The following is a 21,698-nucleotide window of genomic DNA, read 5'->3' on the forward strand; positions in this document are numbered from 1 at the left end:
CCTTTCACAATAAAGGCTTACCAGTAAATAAAGTCATCCTCTACCAGAGAAGTGCTCTCTGAGCTTTAAAGTGAAAACTGCTCTGTTTCCTCTCCCCATTTTCTGACTACAAGGAGCCAGCAGCCAGAGGGCTGGGAGCTGCCAAGAGGACACAAAGCAGAGTTCCTCCAAAGGCCATCAGCTGGTGGAGGAAGAACCCCCTGCCCCAAGAGAGCCCACCTACTGAAGAGATGGCTGTTCCAAGTTTACTTACAGAAGGTTTTGGAGCAGGGGATTTGTTGCCCTCTGGGGTCTTGGTCAACCACTCGTTGATACGACTGGAGACACCAACCTTCAGCCCAGCAGTTTCCTGCAAAATGATAAAATTCAGTGAGAAGACCTTCAGAATGGCTTTTTGCCCTGTTTACCATGGTTTAGATTTAAAAGCAAAGCCAAGCCTGGGTTTAATAGAGAGGTCCTCACTGAGCCTGTGGCTTGCTCAGAGACAGCCTGTGTGCTCTGAAGGGTTTGTCCCTGTGAATTACACAGTGCTGCTGCCCCCTAGTTTACAAAAATAATATACATGGACTGACAAAAACATCTCCACTTTACTGCTACCCAAGTAATAAATGTCAGACATAAACATGCTGTTTCTACCACAAGCCCAAACTCCAAAAGTCTTTAGCTTAATAGAAGAGACATCAGTTCAAATCTACTTCTTTCCTCTTGTTATACTAATTTTTTTCAAAAGAGGTACACAATAGAGAAGCAGCCTAAAATTTAAAACATTAACTCTTTAAAAGGCTAGAACAAATTATTAAAATTTAATTATTATCTGTAATAACCCACTTCAACCCACAGCTCATCATTTTGCCTAAGATAAATGCCCAGCAACTCACATCAATTTATAGAAAGAAAATATTGCTTTAAGGATTTACACAGAAAAGATAAAGGTCTCACAAATACTTCTATGAATTATCTAGAAAATATCATCACTATCCTGTCTATTCAAAGCTCTTCTGTTCCCCAGAAGAATTTTGCCCTACTTAAAGAATTTCTTTGTACTCTGCTTGAATGGCCCAGATGTATTTTTCTAAGATATCTGATGTGGCTCTGGAATGTCTCATAACTGAGCTCAGTAGGTCACTAAATTCTTCCATTATATTCAATATTGCAGCCACACCATCTTGTGGCTTTCTGAGGCCTTCAGGATCCTTTGGGATATCCTTCACCAGTGATGCCAACAGGAGCAGACAGGCTTACTCACAGGAATATGAACGCAAGGCCAGGTCCTTAACAATAAGAGCACAATTCTTTACAATCACTAGGATAATTAAACACATACCTTATTTGGTGTTCCTGTCCCAGAAGGTGATGAGAAAACATTCCCTTTCTCCCACATGCTCTTGATATTACGGACGCCCTCGGCCGGAACGTGCAGGTCGGAAGCTTTAGGTCTTGAAGCCTTTGTGCCCTGGGGAAAAATTGGGGCCAGTTGGTGTTTGGCATTGAGAGCTGGATTTACAGGGTGGTTTGACTCTGGGGAATGCAGCATTTCCACGTGGCTCTAGCACTGATCATGCAAAGATGAGCAGGAGTACCCAGCTCAAGAAGTGCCACTGAGACTCTCTCAGCTTTTTGATTTGCAGTTTCACTCTTGATACAACCAGCTGTGAAAGTGGCATTCCCTTATTTTTGTGTTATTACCTTTCTAAAACCCATGGCAAACCTTAGGTCTGCGCACAACTTCTCCAAGGGTTTAAAATCTTAGCTTCTACCTGGCTCCTGGAAGCCTGAGCTAGGGAATCCCTTTGCAAGGGCAGGGGGAAAGGCTGTTCTGTCATTCAGCATCAGACTTCTCCATCTACCCCAGACAACAGAACCTCAGCATTCTAGGTTCAGTTGTAATCTCAGCAATCACAATATGTTTGGAAAAAGGTGGTCTTTTGAAGAGTGGAGAATTGGGTGGGAGTTTTTGGCTGTTTTTTGGGGCAAATGTGTCTTTTGCATGGTTACTAAAAACACTAAGCCAAATTTGTCCTCTTTCTTCTTTTCAAAATTCTTGTACATTTTACATATCATAGATTGGATGAGAATAAGAACCTGTATGAGTGATGCTTTGCCTCCCTCATTGCAAAGCAAAGCAGATTTGGCAAGTTCTGGACAAATCAGAAACTCAGCAAAGGAAATATTTCAAGTCAGATGGCAGCTGGATACTGTGGTGTCAATCTCTTCTTTTACCTTGGACTATGGACAGAAAAAGCCCTCAGTTCTGGCTCTTAGGGACAGTTCTCAAAATCACCCGGGGTCAAGTTCTGCATTTTAATGTGATTTTGATTTCCCTTTTGTCACTGCTTAACTGATTCTCTGTCTTTGCCAAGGAATTTCACTGTCGGGTGGCAGCCAGCAGCACAGAGCCAGTTCCTTGTTCTCCTAAATCAGCTGCTAGGTCAGATCTGCCCAGGATAACCATCAGCTCTGTGCTGACAGGTCTCTCACCAGCCAAGCAGAGGATGTGACTGCCACTCGAGATGCTGGCTGAACCCTCCAAAGCTACTGCCAGCTTACAAAACAGTAGATTACAGCATGAAAGCGAAGACCCAAATCTGAGGCTTTGTTTAGATGCATCTCTAGATGTTGGTTACACATGTGCCTCAAGCACTTTGTTCTTGAAGTCACATTAAAGAAGAGTTTGTGATCAGAAAACCCTGCAATTCTTGAACAGCAAAACAAAGGCTGATTAAAGGCCCCAAAGCCATTAGTAACCAGATCCATTTACTGGAATTTACTTACCCCAATTGCACTAGTGTATTGCTCAAGTCTACTGTCAATCTTTGAGACAACTGCTGTTGTCTGGGTGGGCTTCATTCCACTGTAGGAAGTAGGGAAGAAAAAAAAAAAACAAGAATTATTATTCCCTCCACTTAAACACTGCTGTTTGAACACAACTTACTGTTTCTTTGATTTACCTCTTTTGAGCAGATTTGTTCAAAAATTCTGTTCGCTCCTCTATCTAGAAAAGAGAGGAACAAAAGCTTTAAGTTTAGAGTTCATAAAGGGTCAGCCTGTGCAAGGCTAGCCTGAAATGTCATTTTAAATGTCAAAAAAGTCAATCTGAAAGAGATGCATTCCAACAGAAATTTCACAGACCACACAAAGGTTTTATAGACGGGAGCCTGTTATGCTACAGATTCATAAGAGTGGATGTATTTTCTGCATGAATGTTTGCATCCTACACGTTTCCTCAGTGCCTCATATGTAACGAGAATAAACGAACAACACAGAAAGAAGGGAAGAAGTCTATCTCATGGAAGGGACTGATATGCACAAAAACCTATGTCACCCTCACATCTCCCACACAAGAGCAAGTATGTATCTCGAGACAGACAATAAAGTTTGTATAAATTAAATAAAGTTTTTCTGAGCTGAGGGATCAGACTAGGCCAGGTTTGGAGCTCAGCCACAAAACCTCCCTTACTCACGTGTGTTTGGAGGACACGATCAATTTAAATTTGGGCTCCAAAAACCCATCAGTGTAAACCCTGCTCATGTTCAGGCAGGGTCACTGCTGAATCTGTATCTACCAGCTGTAATTATACAAACTGGTATCTGACATTTCATCATTATTTTCTACTCTGTAAATACGAAAATATTGTGACGTCTCCAAGGAGGAAGACTCATGAAAGTCTCATATGGTTTCTGTCAAATCTCTCAATACTTCGAAAACAAAAAACTCGATCCCTGAATAAAGCTTTAAAACATTTCACTCTGGGTGGTGGGAAGATGGGGAGTGTGTGCATCTATTTGTATTCAGGGTCAAGAAATATTTTCATCAAACTTCCTCAAGTCTTATCAACATTGCATTGTTCCACTTCTCATGCCAGGCTCTACAGTTTCACTTAAAAGTAAAATACATGCAAGCAGCTCCAGGGGATTGAAATGATTAATAATCAGCCTGGCTGGATTCCTGGGGATTCCCCACTCTCAGCAGGGGCTCTCCATTTCCAATTTACTTTAACCGTGACTGCTCTGGCATTTGTGCCTTTAAGACAAGGCAATGACAGCCATTCCTTTAAATGGTTCTCTTCAGTGCCTTTAGCATCCAAGGCTATGCCAGAATACCAAATCCCACAGCAATCCCATCAAAGGGCATGCACAGTTTATTTCTCAAGCCCTTGCAAGCAGGCAGTTCACTTGAGCACAGAATTTGCCAGAGGAGCTCACTGGAGGAGCTCCAGCTACCACCCACCCAGCTCAAAGGCACCTTGAAACTCTAAAACATACATACAATTTACAGAGTCATTTCCATCACCAGCTTTAGCTGCCAAAACACGAGCTAAAAGCAGTCCTGAGTGCAAAGATGGGCTTTGCCAGGACAAATCCCCTGTTTCAGTGGAAGGATGTCACAAGGTGGCAGCAAAAGACCGGCAGGAGCAGGAGCCCTGCACACCCGCAGGAAAAGGTCACAGCTCTCTCACCCAGAGGAGCTGCAGCTGGCAATGCCACAAAACCAGCAGGGAAATGGCTCAAAAGTGACCAAACAGATCGAGGATGGTCACTTGAAACACATGGCCTCACTTCTGCTATGGTACAGTAGGAGTTTCCCCAATGCTGACTTCTGGGTCATAACCAGCAATGCAGGAAAATGATGAGTTATTCCAGCAAGAGCCTCCAGCTTATCTCCAGATAAACATCAGTGAAACCCTGGTGGGCAGCAAGGACAAATAATATGGACTCTCTCAAAGATCCAGGACTTATGGCAACTGCCTAATAATTCATTTATAGGATCTTCTCACTCTTTTTATGTGCAGGCAGGGGAGATGCTGCTGCACAACAGGAAAACCAGGCTTGAGTGGGCACTGGGGGAAGAGTTGGGAAGGAACAGGAACATTTTTCTTGTGGGGGTTGTTCTTTACCTACTAGTAACAGCAGTTCTCAGTTACCAGTTATCACTGTGTATTACTCAGTTATTACTCAGTTATCGGCTGTGGGATCAGGAAAAAGTCAGGGGTTGTTCAGAAGAGGAAAATGGAAAAGCAAAACCAGAAAATAAACAGAAAAGAGTTAGGAAGAAACCCTCAGAGCTGAGCAAGGCCCTCTGGCTGGGGAAGCATGGAGGGATAAAATACCTTTTGCACATTTATGTGAGGATTTATTCTAGAATATCCCCCTCAAAAGATAGCAGAAGCAGACATTGAATACATCTAGGGCAAACAAACCTCTACACATGTGTATTCAACATAGAAGTCTAACACATTTAGACTGCACAGCAACATCTAAAGGTCATTTACCCACTGCACATCACACAAACTCCATGCAAAGAATTTAAACCGTTTGGCACATACAGTAAACAGTATGACAAAATAGATCTGTAAAAGAAACAGGCAAAGCAAGGTGGTTAACATAAAATTCAAGATGTTTTCTCAGTTTTCAGGAAATAATAATCTTTTTACTGCATTCATCTTATCAGAATCTTGTTAAATAGCTTGGACTATATTCTGTGACCATGGAATACTTTCAGAACACACATATACTCAAAAAAGTCAACTCTAATTAAATTATGACCAGAAAGAATGAGTTAACACACAATATGAGACCATGACTTGGGAAACAAAAATCATTGGATATTCCCAGTAAAACTTGTTTCAGAAAAAGGTATTACATTGATTCATAGGAGTTTTAAACTGTGTATTGGATATTATACAACAGAAAGTTGTAAATTGACCTATCTCCAAAAAAAAAGGTTACGGAGGAAATGGAATAAAAAACAAACACGGAAAACCCTGTATTTTAATTTTGCCTCCTATCCAACATGTGGAAGGACCTAGTGGAAATCCTCTGGAGCAGCAGTCCCTGGGAGAGGCTTCTCCTTATCCCCCCCGAATGGCTCACTCAGCCCCTTGCTTCACTAAGCACAGCTATGCTTTTCCCTGCTGTCAGCAGCACCTGAGCAGAGTCTGCCAATTCAGCTCAGTTTACCTACCAGACTCCAGTGCTGCCATCAGCGTCAAAGACTGGGAAAAGCAAATGTCACATATCCTGTTCTTACCATTCTGTTTTCCCTCTGCCTCGAGAATAGCTCATCTAGGGAGAACTGATTGTGTGGAGTTTAATTCTTTCCAATACCCCAGCTGTCAGGTACTGAGAGCAATAATGAGATAAAATAAGACAGGTCTTTAAAGAAAAAATTTTTGTAAAGTCCCGTCTGCTGGGTTAGCTGTCAGCAATGCCTTGCAGAGAGTGCTGGCTGCCACATCAGTCCCTGCTTCCCAGGAGACATTCTCTCCAAAGACAGGGATATCCCAGCCTCCTGCCATTGCTCCCTCCCCTCAACACCTAACTGCTTTTGCACTTCTCTAGTGGTGGTGCTCATCCCCAAGAGGAGACTTAGTATTGAAATATCCTGTACTCTCCTGATTTACCCAGAGAATAGAATAAAAAGACTCAATAACCTTCCTTCTCAAAAAAAAAAAAATATGAGGAATGAACTTTTCTGAAGAGCAAAATGATCAAAGATTTTTCAGGAAACGACATTCTTTGAATGCATCATGTTTTGCATTAACTAAATTAGGCAAAGGACAAGCTAGAGGCAGATGGGAGAGCAGCAGAGCTTGTTCCAGGCTTTGTCCTTATTTAAAAAAAAACCAACAAGATACAGGAGAGAGGTTGAACAGAAGTTTGGTACCACTGCAGACCACAGGGTGTCCACCCAGCCCTGAGAAATGCAAGCTGCTTCTGTCCCTGAGCTAGGGATGAACTTGGCCTGCATTTATTAGGCTTGTTTTCTTTTCACTGTACCCTCAGAAGGAACCAGCCCTCGAGCTGCCACTGAAGGACTCCACACTGTGGTATCTCTGCTGAAGTGTTGCCTCAGGTTTGAGGGAAACTCTGTATTTACCAGTTAAAACAACAGGAGCTGTCAACACTGATTTTTAGAGGCCAGACTAGACAATCCCAGCAGGTTCTCCTCAATATAAGCACATATGTATATTTTGTCCATGTTCATGTATGCACATTTACATTTGGGCATCCATGAGCTGTGTCATACGTGGGGAGGAGCTGCACATCTTGGTCTCTCAGTTCTGAGTCTGCAAGCCAAGCCAGCCCATGGCCTGCCTAAGGACAGATGCAGCACCCATGGGATGGCAATATGCCACCCTGCTGCTCAGTTAGGCTCCCTTCTTCCCTTTGTTCTTGTAGTCCCCTTGGCAATCAGCACCACCCTCCTTCCCTCATACTAGCCACTCCTATGAACTTCTTCTTCTTCTTCCCAAAGCTTATCACATCAGGAAGGACAGGGAAGGAGCAAAAAATGTGCTTTGCCGGATTGTTACCCAGGAGAAGTCAGAATGTGCACATGTATCATGCATTAATTTTACACAGAGCCTCCCTTTTTTCAGTCTTAATTCCAACCACCCACCCACCACTGTGCATTTGGGATTCTCACATGACTCATGGCAGATCTGAGCTGATACATCCATCACAGGAGAAAAGCTGTGCCAGATGCTTTACAAATCAAGAGATAACTTGGGCAGTGCAGAGCAGACAGTGAGAGAGCTGCATGCCAACCAGCTGAGACCAGCCTGGGAAGTCAGTCCAAATTAAAGGTAACAAAATAGACTGCCTTCTCATAACTGGATTTTGACATCAAGTTTCACATCAGGTTAATAAACTCAGATTACACTCCCCTCAGCTCTTGACCACAGGATTCCAAGAAACAGTTTGGGGTGTGAACTTCTACAACATTACACATCTACACTGGCCACCCACAGACACTGGGCTGGAATCTGCAGAGTATCACCAATTTCTCAGAGACAGAAACAGAGAAAGAGGAAAAAATGTGCAGAGCTCCATATATCAGGTTTTGTAGCAAACAACTTCTACCTAAAAAGACACGAAACCCAGCATTAAAAAATGTACCTTGCAGCCTAACAACATTTTAAAAATGTCAGCTTTCCTCTGAAAATACACTTAGAATAGTTTACATCTGTACAAAAGGTATCTGAAAGCTTTCAGCCTCCTGCCAAGTCCAGTGTTTTTTCACACTTTCCCCAAAACTAGGACCTATATCCTTTTTACTTTGTGTGTTCAAGTACAATTTCCTCCATTCTGAGCCTTCTGTGAGTCAAAGCTCCATATGTATGTCATAAAAGGCATCTCAATAAACAGAAGAAAAGGAAGCCCGCCCAGGAGGGCTGGGAAGAAGCTGTACATTTATAGTGTCTGTTATAGACATCATCTTTAGCAACCAAAATGGCAAGACCAGGTTTAACTAATCAGACTAAGTCATGAAGCTTTGCAATCTTTGTTTACAACTGTGTGCATTCTCTCCCAGTATTTCAGGTTCAAATGGTTCAAATCATTTGGACTCGGTATTTGCTAGAACTGGACCCAAAACAGACCCAAATCCCCAGATTGAATCAAAGTGTAGCTAAAACTAATTTTGTCCAAATGCAATTTTTCACTCAGTAGTTACAGTTTTAATCTCATGGAGATGCAATTTATGGTTCAATGGGCTCCTATCTGATTCTTTTCCCTCCTATTTCCCACTAAGTGGCCCTTTTGACAAATGTTTTGGATTCTTAAATGACTAATGACACAAAATGCAAAAAGGAAAAGAACTTTGAAAACATTAATAGATCTGCAGAGCTGAGAAATTAATAGATTTGAGCTGAGAAAGCAACTAGACTGAATTCCAAAACAATACTCCCAATAATTTCAGTGGGGCCAGGATTCCTCTTCCATGCTGAAAGACCATTTAATTGATTTATCACACTTCTAATATAATATAGGCCACAAAAGACCATTTAGAAATCCTGCAGCAACAGAAGGGTGAGGTTTGTAATTTTTGTTATGTAAGAAAATGAAATCCAGCCCAGTACTTCTAGATGTTATTTTTAGGGGGATTAGACATAAGCTAGAATTCCCATGCAGGTCAGTTACAATTAATGATGATTAGGCTGAATATGCTTAAGGACAAAGTAATCTGGCAAGCAAGACAATAACTGTGGATGTGGAAGGAGTGAGAACATTTGTGACTTAATGCTCTTAAGAGATCTTTTCCAACCTAAATGATTCTGTGATTTTACTCCAGTTCACAAAGCACTCCTATAATAAATTTAAAACAACACAGTATTACTGCTCTAAGTTTCAAAAATAATTTTCTCATGGAGGTGAAGATCCTTTTTGGAGATTCTTCATCAAGAAGGGACAGTTGCCAGTCTATTCTCTATTTCTAAGCAGGAATTCTAATTTTCAATCATCCCAATGAATGAAGTCTTTCAGCTAGAGGTTTCAGGCTAAGTCTATCAAAGCATTTTCCTGGGTTTGATTACAAGGATTTCAACATTGCTTTTGATGTTGGCCTGTTGGTTTGGACTACAAACTCCACTGCTTCTTATGTCCTGTATAGATGCTAGTGGAGAGGTTACCTTGAGAGATGAACCTTTAGGACTGAGACATTTAAATGGCTTCTTGTCTTCCGACACACCCTCTTCTGGCATCTTTTGGCGTTTCTCAGCAGCTTCAGCCCTTCTTCTTTCGATTTCTTCCTTCATCCTCCTCTTTTCCTCCTTGAAAAATATGAATGTTTACTCATTCTTTCAGAATCTACATCACCATCACAGGGCTGTGCAGCCCTGCAAATATTTACCAGATTTTCTAAAAACAGGTTTTTATGCCCGTTGAAAAAGTTCAGTGATCTGCCTGAAATTTATAAAGGTGTTAATGCCAATCCATCAGTGTTAAAGATGCCAGAAGACAATTAGTATGGGCTGTTCTAGTGCCTCCTCACAGTAAAGTCACCAAATTTACTGTCATGGAGCTCCACTTAAACAGAGAAAAAGGCTCAAGCTCAGTTTCTCTGTATTCTCATGTATCTCATTGGTATTGTTCTTCTGTCCTTCTACTCTGACATTTATTGTGCCAAGGTTAATATTTAACATGAAAAAATCAATAGGTGGCCAAGAAACCCAAGATTAAACGCTTTCAGATCTCCCTCCAGAGATGAGTTTTGCTTCACAAGCTGCAAGTTAAACCAGGAGCCCTTAAAGCAACACCACTGTGAGCACTGGTCAGTGGGGTCTGACCAGCAAGGCATTGTGCAATCTTGGCATCTGCTGAGTTCTGCTGTAAAGAGCTCAGAACATTAAAGGAATTGGCATTCAGCTGCCAGATACTATCAGTATTATTCATTTACCATTTGTTTTCCAAACAACTAGGATTCCTAAATGATGCACCAGAGACTTGGAAATCCTATTTGTAGAGTCCCTTGGCAGAGGAAGTACAAGAAAACAGATGTGTTGGATACTCAATATTTAAACAGACAAGAATATCTCCCTAATGAGATCTAGCCCATTGTAACTATATATAACATTAGCATTCCAGCCCATCTGCAGCAGATAAATTTTGACATGCACTTTGTAATTCAATCTGCATAATGTATAAAAAAAAAATCTGTGGCTATAGCACTGCCCCAAGATTCTGAATCCCCAAGAAGATAAGAAATTTGCAGCTATCTCAGAGGAAATCCTGACTCTAAAAAACAGATTTTAGAGCCCTGTCTGTCCTAAGGCTAGAATTAGAACATTTTTTCATGCCCTGGATGTTGTGGTGTGTTTTTACTCTTAATGGTATGTTCTGTTATTGCCTAAATTTATGGTTTGGTCCAAATTATCAATCTACCCTGAGTTCCCTGTCAATCCTCCCTGGTGCCAGTACCCTGGCTTGGAATTCCCCTTCAGAAATCCCCTAAAGTAAGACCTCCCATTAGTCCATGTGACCCAACCTCCCCTCCACGTCCATGTGGGGTCCTTGTGGCCCTTCCCTCATTGGAAGATGCTTTTGTGAACCCTGCCCTTTCCTCCTATCCAGGATTATCTCAGATTAGCTGCTGATTTATCCCCTCCCCTAGAACCGCCCCCATTTAAAAACCCCTCCACACCTATGTTCTGTGTCTTTGGTCCCTGACCCTTCCATAGAATAAATCCTTTTGGAAACCAACCTAAAGACCTCTCCCTTGTCCTTGCTCCTGCTCTTGAGGATTATCAGCTTGTGCTGTAGAGATAAAGCCCCACAGCTGTATCCCAGACTGTGCTGCTTTCTGGGAACAGCCCACCTTTGGCATGGAGCTGTGAGCTGGCTGGGGAAAAGCCCAGCACCACATCACCTGGATGCTGCATGTTTTACCTCAGGTCATCACTAGACAATGCTGCAAAGAGCTGTTGACTAACGCAAGGAGAGTGAAAGTAAAATAGTAATTGTTACTATCATATTTTCTGAAAAATCCCTTTGCTAGGATTTTTTCCACTGGGAAGATGAAAAGCCTTAAAGAAAATGAAAACAATAATTATTTGATTTGCCTTTTTTTGTGTTTTGTTGCTTTGGAATGTGGTTTAAATACTGTTTACCAACTGGTCATTGCTTGATTAGTTTCATGTGAATTGTTTAACTTTAATTTAACTTCCTTTAACATAATGACCAATCACAGCCAGCTGTGTCGAGGCTCTAGAGAGTCACAAGTTTTCCATTAGTATCTTGTTAATCCTTCTGTAAGTATCCTTTCTCTATTCTTTAGTATAATTTAGTACAACATTCTTTAATATAATACAATAACATCATAAATTAGCCTTCTAAGAACATAGATTCATTTCCTTCCTGCCACAGGGCACCCTAAAAACACCACAAGTAATAAATGGAATAAGCCCAAGTGCAACACTCCGTACTTCACACTCACCTCCTCTCTGATTTTCCTCTCAGCCTCCTCCTGCTTCTTCTTCTGCTCCTCTTCCTCCAGGATTTTCCGGCGCTCCTCCCGCCTTTTCTTCAGCTCGTCCAGCTCTGCTGCCGCCTCCTGCTGCTTCTCCTTCAGCTTCTCCAGCTCCTCACTCTCACTCTCGCCCCGGCGGCGCCGCTGATCCTCCAACCTCTTCAGCGCCTCCACGCCCGGCTTCGCCTCCTCCTCTGCGCCCTTCGCGCCGGAGCGCCTGGGAAGGCAAGGAAAGGGGAAATGGTGCCATGTTGTGATTTCAGGGTTTACCCCAGAACCTCGGGTCCCTCCCCTGAAGATTCCCTCCCAGGTGTATCAGTCACCTCTCCTTTCCCCTCCCTGACCCCTGCTGAGCACTGTCTGTCAGTCCTGGAATTCCAGAAGGGTGTGGAGTGATTGGCACATTCAAAGGATGCCCTCTACCCCTGGGGGGACATTGGGCCATCCAAGTGTCCTTTGTCCCTTAAGACCTCCTTCTATGTACCTGGTTGGTGGCTCCCTACCCTTCCCTCTCCCTGGGGTTAAAAGGAACAGCAACCACGAGGTTCAGAGAGTTCTGTTGGAGCTGTTGCTGCATTCAGAGGCCTCTGGGCCAGAAATAAAACTCTGGAATAAAAACCTCCATCAGAACTGACTCCTTTCCCTCACCATCGCCTTAAAGCTTCTCTGCCAGAGGGAAACCTGAGGAGCTGACCCTGTTATGGGGGAAAGCTCCATCCCAGAGCCACCAGAGCTCCTGCAGGCCTGGACTTGTCTCCAAGTGTCCAGCTGCAGCACCCAGCCAGCCAAAAGTGTCTCTGGGGTGAAACACCACAGTGCCAGTGTTTGGTTCAGCACCAAGGGCCAAACAAGCTCAGGCACGTCCCATCCAGCTATATTGGTAATTATTCCTATACATAGGAACAGGGGAAGGAGCCAATGGGGTCTAACAGCTTTTTGAGGGAAGCTTCTTGTGTCTCCCTAGACCAGGGAATGCGCCGCACCCCCCCCCAGGGTCTCCACAATTACCCATTTTTTATATTATTAAGAAAGCTTCTCTGAAGGATCAACTGAATCAACAAAATGACAAAACAATCAAAAGCGCACATAAGACAATTTTCAAAATGCAAACAATTCTGTGTCCCCAATGTCTAAACAGATTTTCTTAGAGCTGGCATGGCAGGAGGGATGCGGGGTTTTCTTAGCATGGTTTATCAGGAAACCGAGTCAGGAGAAGGTTCCTTCAGCAGGGACTGGTTCTCTGCCACCTGAGGCAGTGTTGTTGGCTGTAACTGGGTCTGTACAAGGTACAGAGTGGTGTGTCTGCTGGAAACTCCATCCTGGGGGGCCATTCCCTGGTCTAGGGAGACACACACGGGAGCAAGGTGCTGCCTTCTAAGACTTCTTGCTCCTTGCAAGCTGTGGCTGGCCCAAAACGTTTCCATTGGGAAAACAGAAAATGGAGAAAGAGGAAAGACTGTGTAGAGCTGAATATGTCAGGTTTTGTAGCAAACAACTTCTACCTAACAAGATAAAAAAACCCAGCATAAAAATAAAAACAAAATTTACTTTGGATGCTTAACAACATTTTTAAAATGTCAGCTTTCCTCTGAAAATACACTTAGAATAGTGTACCTGTACAAAAGGTACTTTTGTACCTTTTGTACCGAAAGCTTTCAGCCTCCTGCCACATCCAGTGTTTTTTCACACTTTCCCCAAAACTAGGATCTCTATCCTTTGCACTTGGTGTTTTCAAGTACAATTTCCTCCATTCTGAGCCTTCTGTGAATTAAAGCTGCTGTTAGGCTGGGATATTACAAGGAGCACCTCTCCCATCCCTGCCAGTGAGGAAGGAATCTCTCCCACACACACCACTGTGCCTGAGAACTTGTGCCACCCCTCTTTTGTGTTCTGTGTCATAAAGGATGCACTAATCCTTTCCTTTCAAGGGCAAATATTTTTAATAAACCCTCTAGAAAAAGACAAGTATCTTTGGGGACAGAACAATTTACTCGACTTGGGGAAAACAGAAGGAAATAGAGAAGAGGGAGTTTTCCAGTTTCAACAGTATTTAAAAAAAGAAAAAAAAACTAAAAAGATTCCTATCTCATCTATAACACCCATCACTCTAACTCCACCAGCATGTATGAACAGAAAGGTTCATCAGATCTTTTCCTTACATTTTCTAGGGAAAATATGACATTTTAGTAAGGAACTGGAAATTATTAATGGTAACTTTCCACAGGAGAAAAACAGGAGTTTTCCAAGCAGCTGTAATACATGAGACAGAAAGAAAGAATGCCAAAAAAAATCCCCCAAACCTAAAGAATTTGCACAGGTGAAGTGCATGCTTCCAACAGAGTCAGATAGCATCACCTTGTTAAATAATTACCACATCAGTGTTTAGACAAATGTCCGTTCCTGAAGTGTGTTTAATGTTCCTGCTGACAAGGAGATAGGTACTGAAGATTTCTAAGTGTGCTATTGACAAAAAGACAGAAGATGAATGTATTTATGGAATTAAAAATAAAAAAAACCTTTCTGCATTGTTGGCATCTTAAAAAAAAATATATAAATGACTTCATTAATGCAACCAGAGTGCTGCAGAGTATAATACCACAAGACAGTATAAATCAAAGATTCCAACAGTAACTGTTAGAGAGATGACAACGTAAAAAACAAATTCCATATAAATTTGCAATCCAGTCAATCACACCCAATCCAGCAAAGATGCTCTTCATTCAGACAGATGTCTCCTGCAGATGGAGTCAGCCACATAAAAGAGGCTAAATTATTTGTAGTTTCTATATCATAATAAAATCTACTAACACAGAGTTCTCTGCCCCCACATGATCTCACCAAATTGAATGAAATTTGGTTCTAGCACAGCACACATGATTTAGGAACTGTATCACTAAAAAAATATATGACAAGTTAATTTAAGTGGCCACAATAAGGGCTTGCATCAGGTAGTGATGCCAAATTACAGTAAGGAGCTCCTGCTTTTTTAAATGAAAAATACATATGCAATTGATGTAGTAGTGTGAGAATACATTGGAAATTCAATTTGAAATCTCATTTAGCCTTTCAAAAACAAAGGGAAGAGCAACACCTGAGGTGTGATTTTGAGTGGGTGCCCAGCCTGGAATACCCCCTGGTTGAGTCTGCAGAAGTACTGAGAACCCAAAATATTCCACAAGCCTCTCCAAGGCACTATGTAATTTCCAAAGATCCAATGCAAAGGACAAAAGAAATCCCTGGGTATCTTAGGGCTTTCCTCTTTCATTGCAAGGTTGTAGCCCCTCCAGCAAACAAACTCAGGAACCTCAATTTTTTTTTTCCTTTGCCTCTTGGTCTCTAAATCTGTGTTGCCACCTCACCAAGACCTGCAAGCTTTGGGCCCAGAGAAGGTGCAAGAAGTCACATCAGATGGACAAAATGATCCCCCTGGCAAGGGCAAACATTTGGCTTTCAGAATGAAGGGAATGAAGAATGTTTGCCAAGATTTTGCTGAGGAAGAGCCACTTCATCAGCACAGAAGGAAGGTAAGCCCTCAGTGCAGTGAGACTCAATGAAATCAGCAGCTACTCAGCTGATTGAGCCAGTGGCAGAATTTACCCTGAACATTCTTGCTTGCAGACCTTGGGTGATTGCTTTGGCCTCCTTAAAATGAAGGATATTTTAAGTTTTGAAGTTACTTTATTCTTAATGCTGCTCACAGCTCTTCCCTGACTAGTTCTGCATAATCCAAAATAGCAGACAATACACTGGCAGTAATAATCCTTATTTTCCTCCACATCCAACTCCTCTGTTTTCAACAGATTGTGGGAAAATCTGTGTTCTCTGCTGTCAACATTGGGAAATTAGTATTGAGGTGCTGGGTGGAGAAAGAGTTTTGTAAGAACCTCTTTGGTATTAAGAAATGAAGCTGGTTGCCAGATTTCAGACAAGGAGGAAAAGGAAAGACGTGGCCTGTGGGAGCCAAAAACATCAGAACAATGTGAAAAAACATGTTACATCACATTTAGGACTTTTGCAGTCCTGTATGAGAGTAGAGAGGAAGGCAGGTGGGAGGGGAGATGGGAAGGGGAAGCCATAAAATGGGATTTTATTCTGTATTTCTCTTACTGACTGACGTAGGCCAAAAGAGAGAGAACACTTTTCTTTAGCCTCCACTACCCTACTTTGTTCTCAGTTCTCACCACTGAAAGTTAGCCAAGTTATATTTTTTCTAAATAGAATCTGATGTGTGCATTAAAAAAAAAAGGAACAAAGGACAGTTCCAGACAAAGCCCAACTCTGTGGGGGCAGTTCATTAGAAAATAGCCCTAATTGATACCTAACAACCCAACAAACATTGGCACCTCTGCTGATGCTGCCAACCCAAATCTTCTACTCAGCTGGTAAAAGGTCATTGAACAGGCTTCTTCACAATTTCATGAAACAGAAGAAGAAAAACAGAAATAGAAAAAAAAACAAGGAGTGGAAACTCAAATCTACATTTTGCCACTAATGCCTGTCTCCCACAGGAAATAAAGCAAATGAAAACACATCAAAAATATTTTTAGAAAATCATTCTTGTTATTGATGATGTGACCCAAGTTTTGAGCAAGGCCAATTTCCTGCTGTTCTATCTCCATCACTGTCTGTCTTTTGGCCTTAGGTCAGGGTGTCTCCAGGGTCTTTTGAACTGCATTTTATTTTGAGAAAGTTTGTTCTTCCCGGCAGAATCATGAGGGGAATGCTGAGATACAATAGCAAATCCCATCTGCCATGCTCAGATTTCTCAAAATGCCTGGAGAGCTTAACCTTTCCTTTGCCTGTGTCAATGTAAAAGAGGAAGAGAGATGCAGAAGGAGAAAAAATTTGATTTCTAACCTACTCATTCCTGATTTCCTGCTAAAAGGAAGAACTTGATTTCTATTTCATGTATCCCATGCTTTTAGCAGGCAGGATCCTTTTAAATAAAATTTTCACTAGAAAATTGTTACCTTCTTTGAATTTCCCAATATAACCACAAGCCAAATATTTCCTTTAAAAAAAAAAAAATCAAACTCTGACACAGATTATAAAAAGGAAGGGGGGAAAAAAGGAAAAAATATTATTTTGGCTAGGAGAGGTTTTTACCTAACTGGAAAAACACTTTTCTACAGAAGCCATTAATTTCAATGTTTGCCTTGAAATGAAGAGGGAAGCTCTTTCTAGAGCTTCTCTCTTGGACATTTGAGAAAGCACATAAAGCACAACTGGATTGTGCTTTATTCTGTTGATTAAAGATAGGTGGGTAATTGGAAATAGGTTACTACAGTAAAAGTTGAGATTGGACTAAAAAAATTAGAGAACACAAAATATAGGGTTTTCTCACTATTGGTCTCTGTGTAGATATTAGAAATAAGAAAGGAAGTAAAGCTACAGCAGAGCAAAACCAGGCCTCTTGTCTCTGCTAGGGGAGCCAGGCCATTTCCAGCTGCTTTCAGAACTTGATGCTTTTCCTGCAGCAGAGTGGGGACAGCTCAGCAACTGCAGAACTGCAGCCCAGCGAACACCTGAGCCACTGCTGATGGTGCCAGCCCAGCTCCTCCACCCAGAGCCCCAGAGGTGGCCCCTGTAGCAGGAGCAAGCCCAGTTCTCCCTTGGCACTCACCCAAAAGCATTCTCAGTACGTTTCAGTTTGGAGGCAGGGGGCTCACGCTCCCCGTTCTGCGCCTTCTGATCAGGAACGCCCTTCTTGCGATCCCAGACACTTTTCATTTCCTCTTTGGGGGCTTTACCTTTGTCATCCTGTTCAGAACACAGCACAAATCACAGAACAAAAGACAAGACACACCAAAAAAAGAAAAAAAAAAAAGTCAGAACGAGGCATTCTAAATAACAGCTGAGAAATACAAATTTCTTGGGGAGATTGGGAACTGCCTTCAAACTGTTCATGTGCTGTAGGACAGGAGTGGTCTACAAAGCTCTAAACTGTGATCAACTGTCACTTTGCTGTCCTGATCTGAATTCCAGGTCAAAGCATCTTGAAAATAAGATTATCAGTCTTCTGTGAAAGTTGGCTGTGACCATGGGACTATGACACCACACTGCTTCACTCTGCAAATGCACCCCCAACTCTTCCTCCCACTGCAGCATCATTCACCTCTTGCTTCTCAAGATTGTGGGTTGCTAACTCTCTGGGACTTGCCAACACATTTTTGGTACCAGGTTTAGGGCATTGGTGTAATAAAAATAACACAAAACCTCCAACAAATGTCAAGTTTGTGTGACAAAGTTTATGCTCTTTTCAGTGTGACAGCAGAGGGAAACTTCATTACTGCAAGAATAATGGCCAAAACACAAAATCATCTTGATATCAGAGCAGAACTTACTCTGACAAAAAGCACAGTCCTGGCCTGGGGTTGGTCATGGGTAGCATTATCAGACATAAATATTTAAACCTGTGAAGAAGGAAATGCTCTGGAAAACACGAGTAAAAATTCCCTTTATCCTTAAAAAGTTTTGTCTTATGATTCTTAGTAGTAATAAAGAATATTTTGTGCATAAATTTAATTCTCCAGTATCTCTTTGGAGTTATGAGCTTGAAGTATTTATCAATATCACAGATGGCATGACCCCAGCATGCTGAGTCATGGCTAGATGCTGGTAAGGGAGAAAGTGAACTGATTTAAGTTATGCATCCTCAGGTAGAAATATTCTCTGTTAGTTAAGACCACCAGCCAAAACCAACTTTCAACAGCAGATGAAAAATTTACCTCCAAAGTATTTATTTGCTTTCCCCAGCTCTGCGCTGAAGGAAAGTTCTAGCTGGCAAGCAAGAAATACCTTCTGTGTAGAATTCAAATGGAGACCTTTCAAGAATAAATACTTTGGAAGCCTGCTGCAATCCCATTTGCTAACTAGAAAGATAAAGAACTTCTGTAACAGTCCTGTGTGCAACACAGCTGCTCTTAAAGGTGTCTTAAGATGCACCTTGAAATGAAAAAGTAGCACACAGCTTCACACCCCAAATCAAAAGAAATTTCTGTTCTTCCTCATCAAAGAGGAAGAACATCCACCCATCTCAACTCCTGGAGAAGCAAAATCTTTACCTACAAAGGATGAGTTCAGAGCCTTCAACGCCAAGATCCTCCTAAGGCTGGTGCAGAGTGAAGCCCCAGAGTCAGAGCCCGACTCTACCTGAGGCCAGTTTGCTGCCCAGAGGAACTGAGCAGTGGATGCCACCATGGCAGCACACATTAGAAGTGAGCACAGGATGCTTAAACCACTTCAGCAAATTTGCTGCTGGTGGGGGATGTTGGGCACAACCAACAGAGGCATTTGCTCTGCTCTGAGAGCAGATTTTCCCACCCTCTCCTTCCAACCAGGCCTGGCAGCAGCTCCCTGAGGGACAAGAGGGGAGCTTAACTTCCATGGCTGTGCATTCTTTGGCCATGATGCTGCAAGAGAGGGCCTCAAGGAATGGTCCTGCTGGGCTGAGACAAGCAGGGCTATTCATTTATCCTGCTGAATGCCACCAGACAGCAGGATCATCTTCTGGGCCTTCCCAACTCAAATGGGTGACCATGTTCACAGCAGCAATCTCCCAACCCTTGAGCCCCACTCAGGGTGATGCTGAAACAGGCTGTGCTGACTGGTGCAAGATTCCTTGTGCCAGGATGTCTGTCCTGGGGTTTTGAGAGCATAAGATTTCCTTTGCTGAGATTTTCATCAAGACCTTCCTAAGTCTTCTTTAAAAAGCCAACACTTCCAGCTGCCTCATGGATTCAGGTCCACTGGGGAGGGTTGTATCTCTTACATCTTAATTGAAATCACTGAGAAAACTAATATTAAAACAATATAGTTTAAAAATTATAAGGTTAGGAAATAGCATTTCAGAAGCCAGTATGATTTATGACAATGTGTCTGCATTTGAGAAAGCCATTAACGCAGCTTGGCCTCTTCATTCAAAAAGATGGTAAAACAAGATATTACAAATAAATTTCACATCTTTTGGGCTCAATCCTTCTCCTAGTAATTTAAATACCAAAGCAGAGATTGATTGGCAAAGAAGCAGCATCCTTTGTATTTCATTCCAAAGGCAGGCAAAAAAATAAGTTCTTTGCCTTGTCTCACTGCTTCCCTAAATTACAGACTAATTCAGCTTCTGCTGAATTCAAAAAGGACTCCACTTGGAGCAGACAGGTGATATTACCTGAATTGAAATAGCTCACCTGTGCTCACATGTGGCAAAGCTCACAAATCTTAATATCAAGCTACAACATGACCAAAGGCATGTTTCACAAATTTCCAGCTTTATATTTGTATTTTTATCTTTTTCCATACTGCCTCTTTTCTGTTTGATTTTTATGCTATTATTTGAGAGCTGAGATTTCTGAATCTTGAGCTTGAACACCTTCAGACTGAAGCAAATCAGTTACTGAGGTTGGGGCCCATCTGGGGCCAAGTCCTTACTTGGGCTCAGTTATTTGGGGAGTTAAAAGCTGTGGGCATCTGGGTCTGGGGCTCCCCTGTAGAGTCAGCTGCCACCCCCAAACACCATGAGAAAAGCAACTGCTGCAGCATGTCTGGCCAAACTGGAAGCAGGAAATACCAGGAGTCTCACATCATGAGAAAGCTTGCTCTTGTGAACTTCTCAGGTCACTTTCAAGAACGAAAAACTGTGCAGAAGTTCAGAAAAAGAGACAAATTTTTTCTTGCCAAATTAATCAAAACCTGAACTCTGAGGTCCAAAGCAAAAGCAAAACCTGATTATGCAGATACATTCTGTTCCCTCTGGGTCCTGTTCATGGAACACTGGCATCCTCTTAGCTGCATGCACATTCAGAAAGAGACCTCACTGAATTTTTGTGTCCTGGAAAGTGGGGGGGAGAAGTGGAGCCTGATCTTCCCTGATCATCATTTTTGTTCACAAGTAAAGAAGCAACAACTGAAATTTTCAAGACATTTTCAATGCTCAGGATGGGTATTCAGCATTGCACTAGAAGTGGGATTCTATTAAGTTCTCTCAGCTTCAGCATCCAAAGATGGAAACACTAAAAATCACAAGTAACTTTTATAAGTCTTGCCAATTTCCTGGAATAATCTAGCCCAGTGGGTAGGGCTTAAAAGCATGATGAGATCTCCAGGGAGAGCTGGCCGAGCTCTCCCTAAGAACAAGCAGGACAACTGTGTCTCAAGTTCCCACAAATCAAAGTTTGTGGTCAGCTACAGACTCCTCTTTACATTTACTTGTGATATTCAAAGACTGCATGCAAAAGTGAATAGTGGAAATTAATTTTCTGTCTTCTTAATATAATCCATCCCTTTTTTTTTTGTGCAGCTATTTCCTCACTGCTCTGTGAGGGTAAGCTAAGCATGTTCCAAACTCATCTGCTAACTAAGGACCCTGGAGTGGACCCTCCCCAGCCCTCAATGGTCCCAATCCACCAGACAGAAATCTGTGCTGTGTCTCCCTTTGAGCCACACAGTCTTGCCTGAACCCAAATGTCTCCAAATTTCCAAGGCTCTGACCAGTCTCTGAGCAGTCTCCCCTAACCAGGATCAGAGGCTGGTTTGAAAGCTGCTGCACTGACCCAAAACCACTGCACAGCACTGAGCATGGCTCCCTGTGTCCATCTGCACCCTGAAGAGTAAATGGTCCCCAAATCTTATTTACTTACCATACAGTAAAACACCATGGCACCAGCTCCTGTGTTTACAGTGGAAATGCAATGCAGTAATTTTGGTGGATTTTTCTCTTTAAAACAAAAGAAGAATCTTGGGTATGCACAGTTTACATTATGGGGTGTTGCAGCTTGCAGGGGAATTATTAGTTGAGGCAGTCTGCTGGCCAAAGGGCCTAGATTATTATTATCATTATGATGATGATTATCAATTATCATGATGATGATTATTAGAGTAGGTTTTGTTCATAGGGGAAAAAAGTTCACAGTAAAGTGAGAGGAAACCAGAGAAGGATGATTAGTTGATACTGTCC

General features: G+C 42.2%; 1 protein-coding gene across 10 annotated transcripts in view; it reads right to left on the minus strand.

The window, feature by feature from the left end:
• The window catches only part of CALD1 (caldesmon 1), a 173,426-nt gene that overhangs the window by 5,485 nt on the left and 146,243 nt on the right, over nt 1–21,698 (minus strand). For all 10 annotated transcript variants that reach the window (XR_013182254.1, XR_013182255.1, XM_077178139.1 and 7 more), the window contains 7 exons: nt 17,370–17,506; nt 11,714–11,963; nt 9,411–9,551; nt 2,949–2,992; nt 2,773–2,851; nt 1,325–1,453; nt 254–349 (listed from right to left, as the gene is read on the minus strand). Coding sequence is in view for 8 of the 10 variants with exons in the window: in XM_077178139.1 (XP_077034254.1) it covers nt 254–349; nt 1,325–1,453; nt 2,773–2,851; nt 2,949–2,992; nt 9,411–9,551; nt 11,714–11,963; nt 17,370–17,506 (876 nt within the window). In the remaining 2 variants the exon portion in view is untranslated. The remainder of the gene's footprint in view (nt 1–253; nt 350–1,324; nt 1,454–2,772; nt 2,852–2,948; nt 2,993–9,410; nt 9,552–11,713; nt 11,964–17,369; nt 17,507–21,698) is intronic.

The sequence above is a fragment of the Agelaius phoeniceus genome, chromosome 5 (assembly GCF_051311805.1).
Source record: "Agelaius phoeniceus isolate bAgePho1 chromosome 5, bAgePho1.hap1, whole genome shotgun sequence".
Lineage (NCBI taxonomy): Eukaryota > Metazoa > Chordata > Aves > Passeriformes > Icteridae > Agelaius > Agelaius phoeniceus.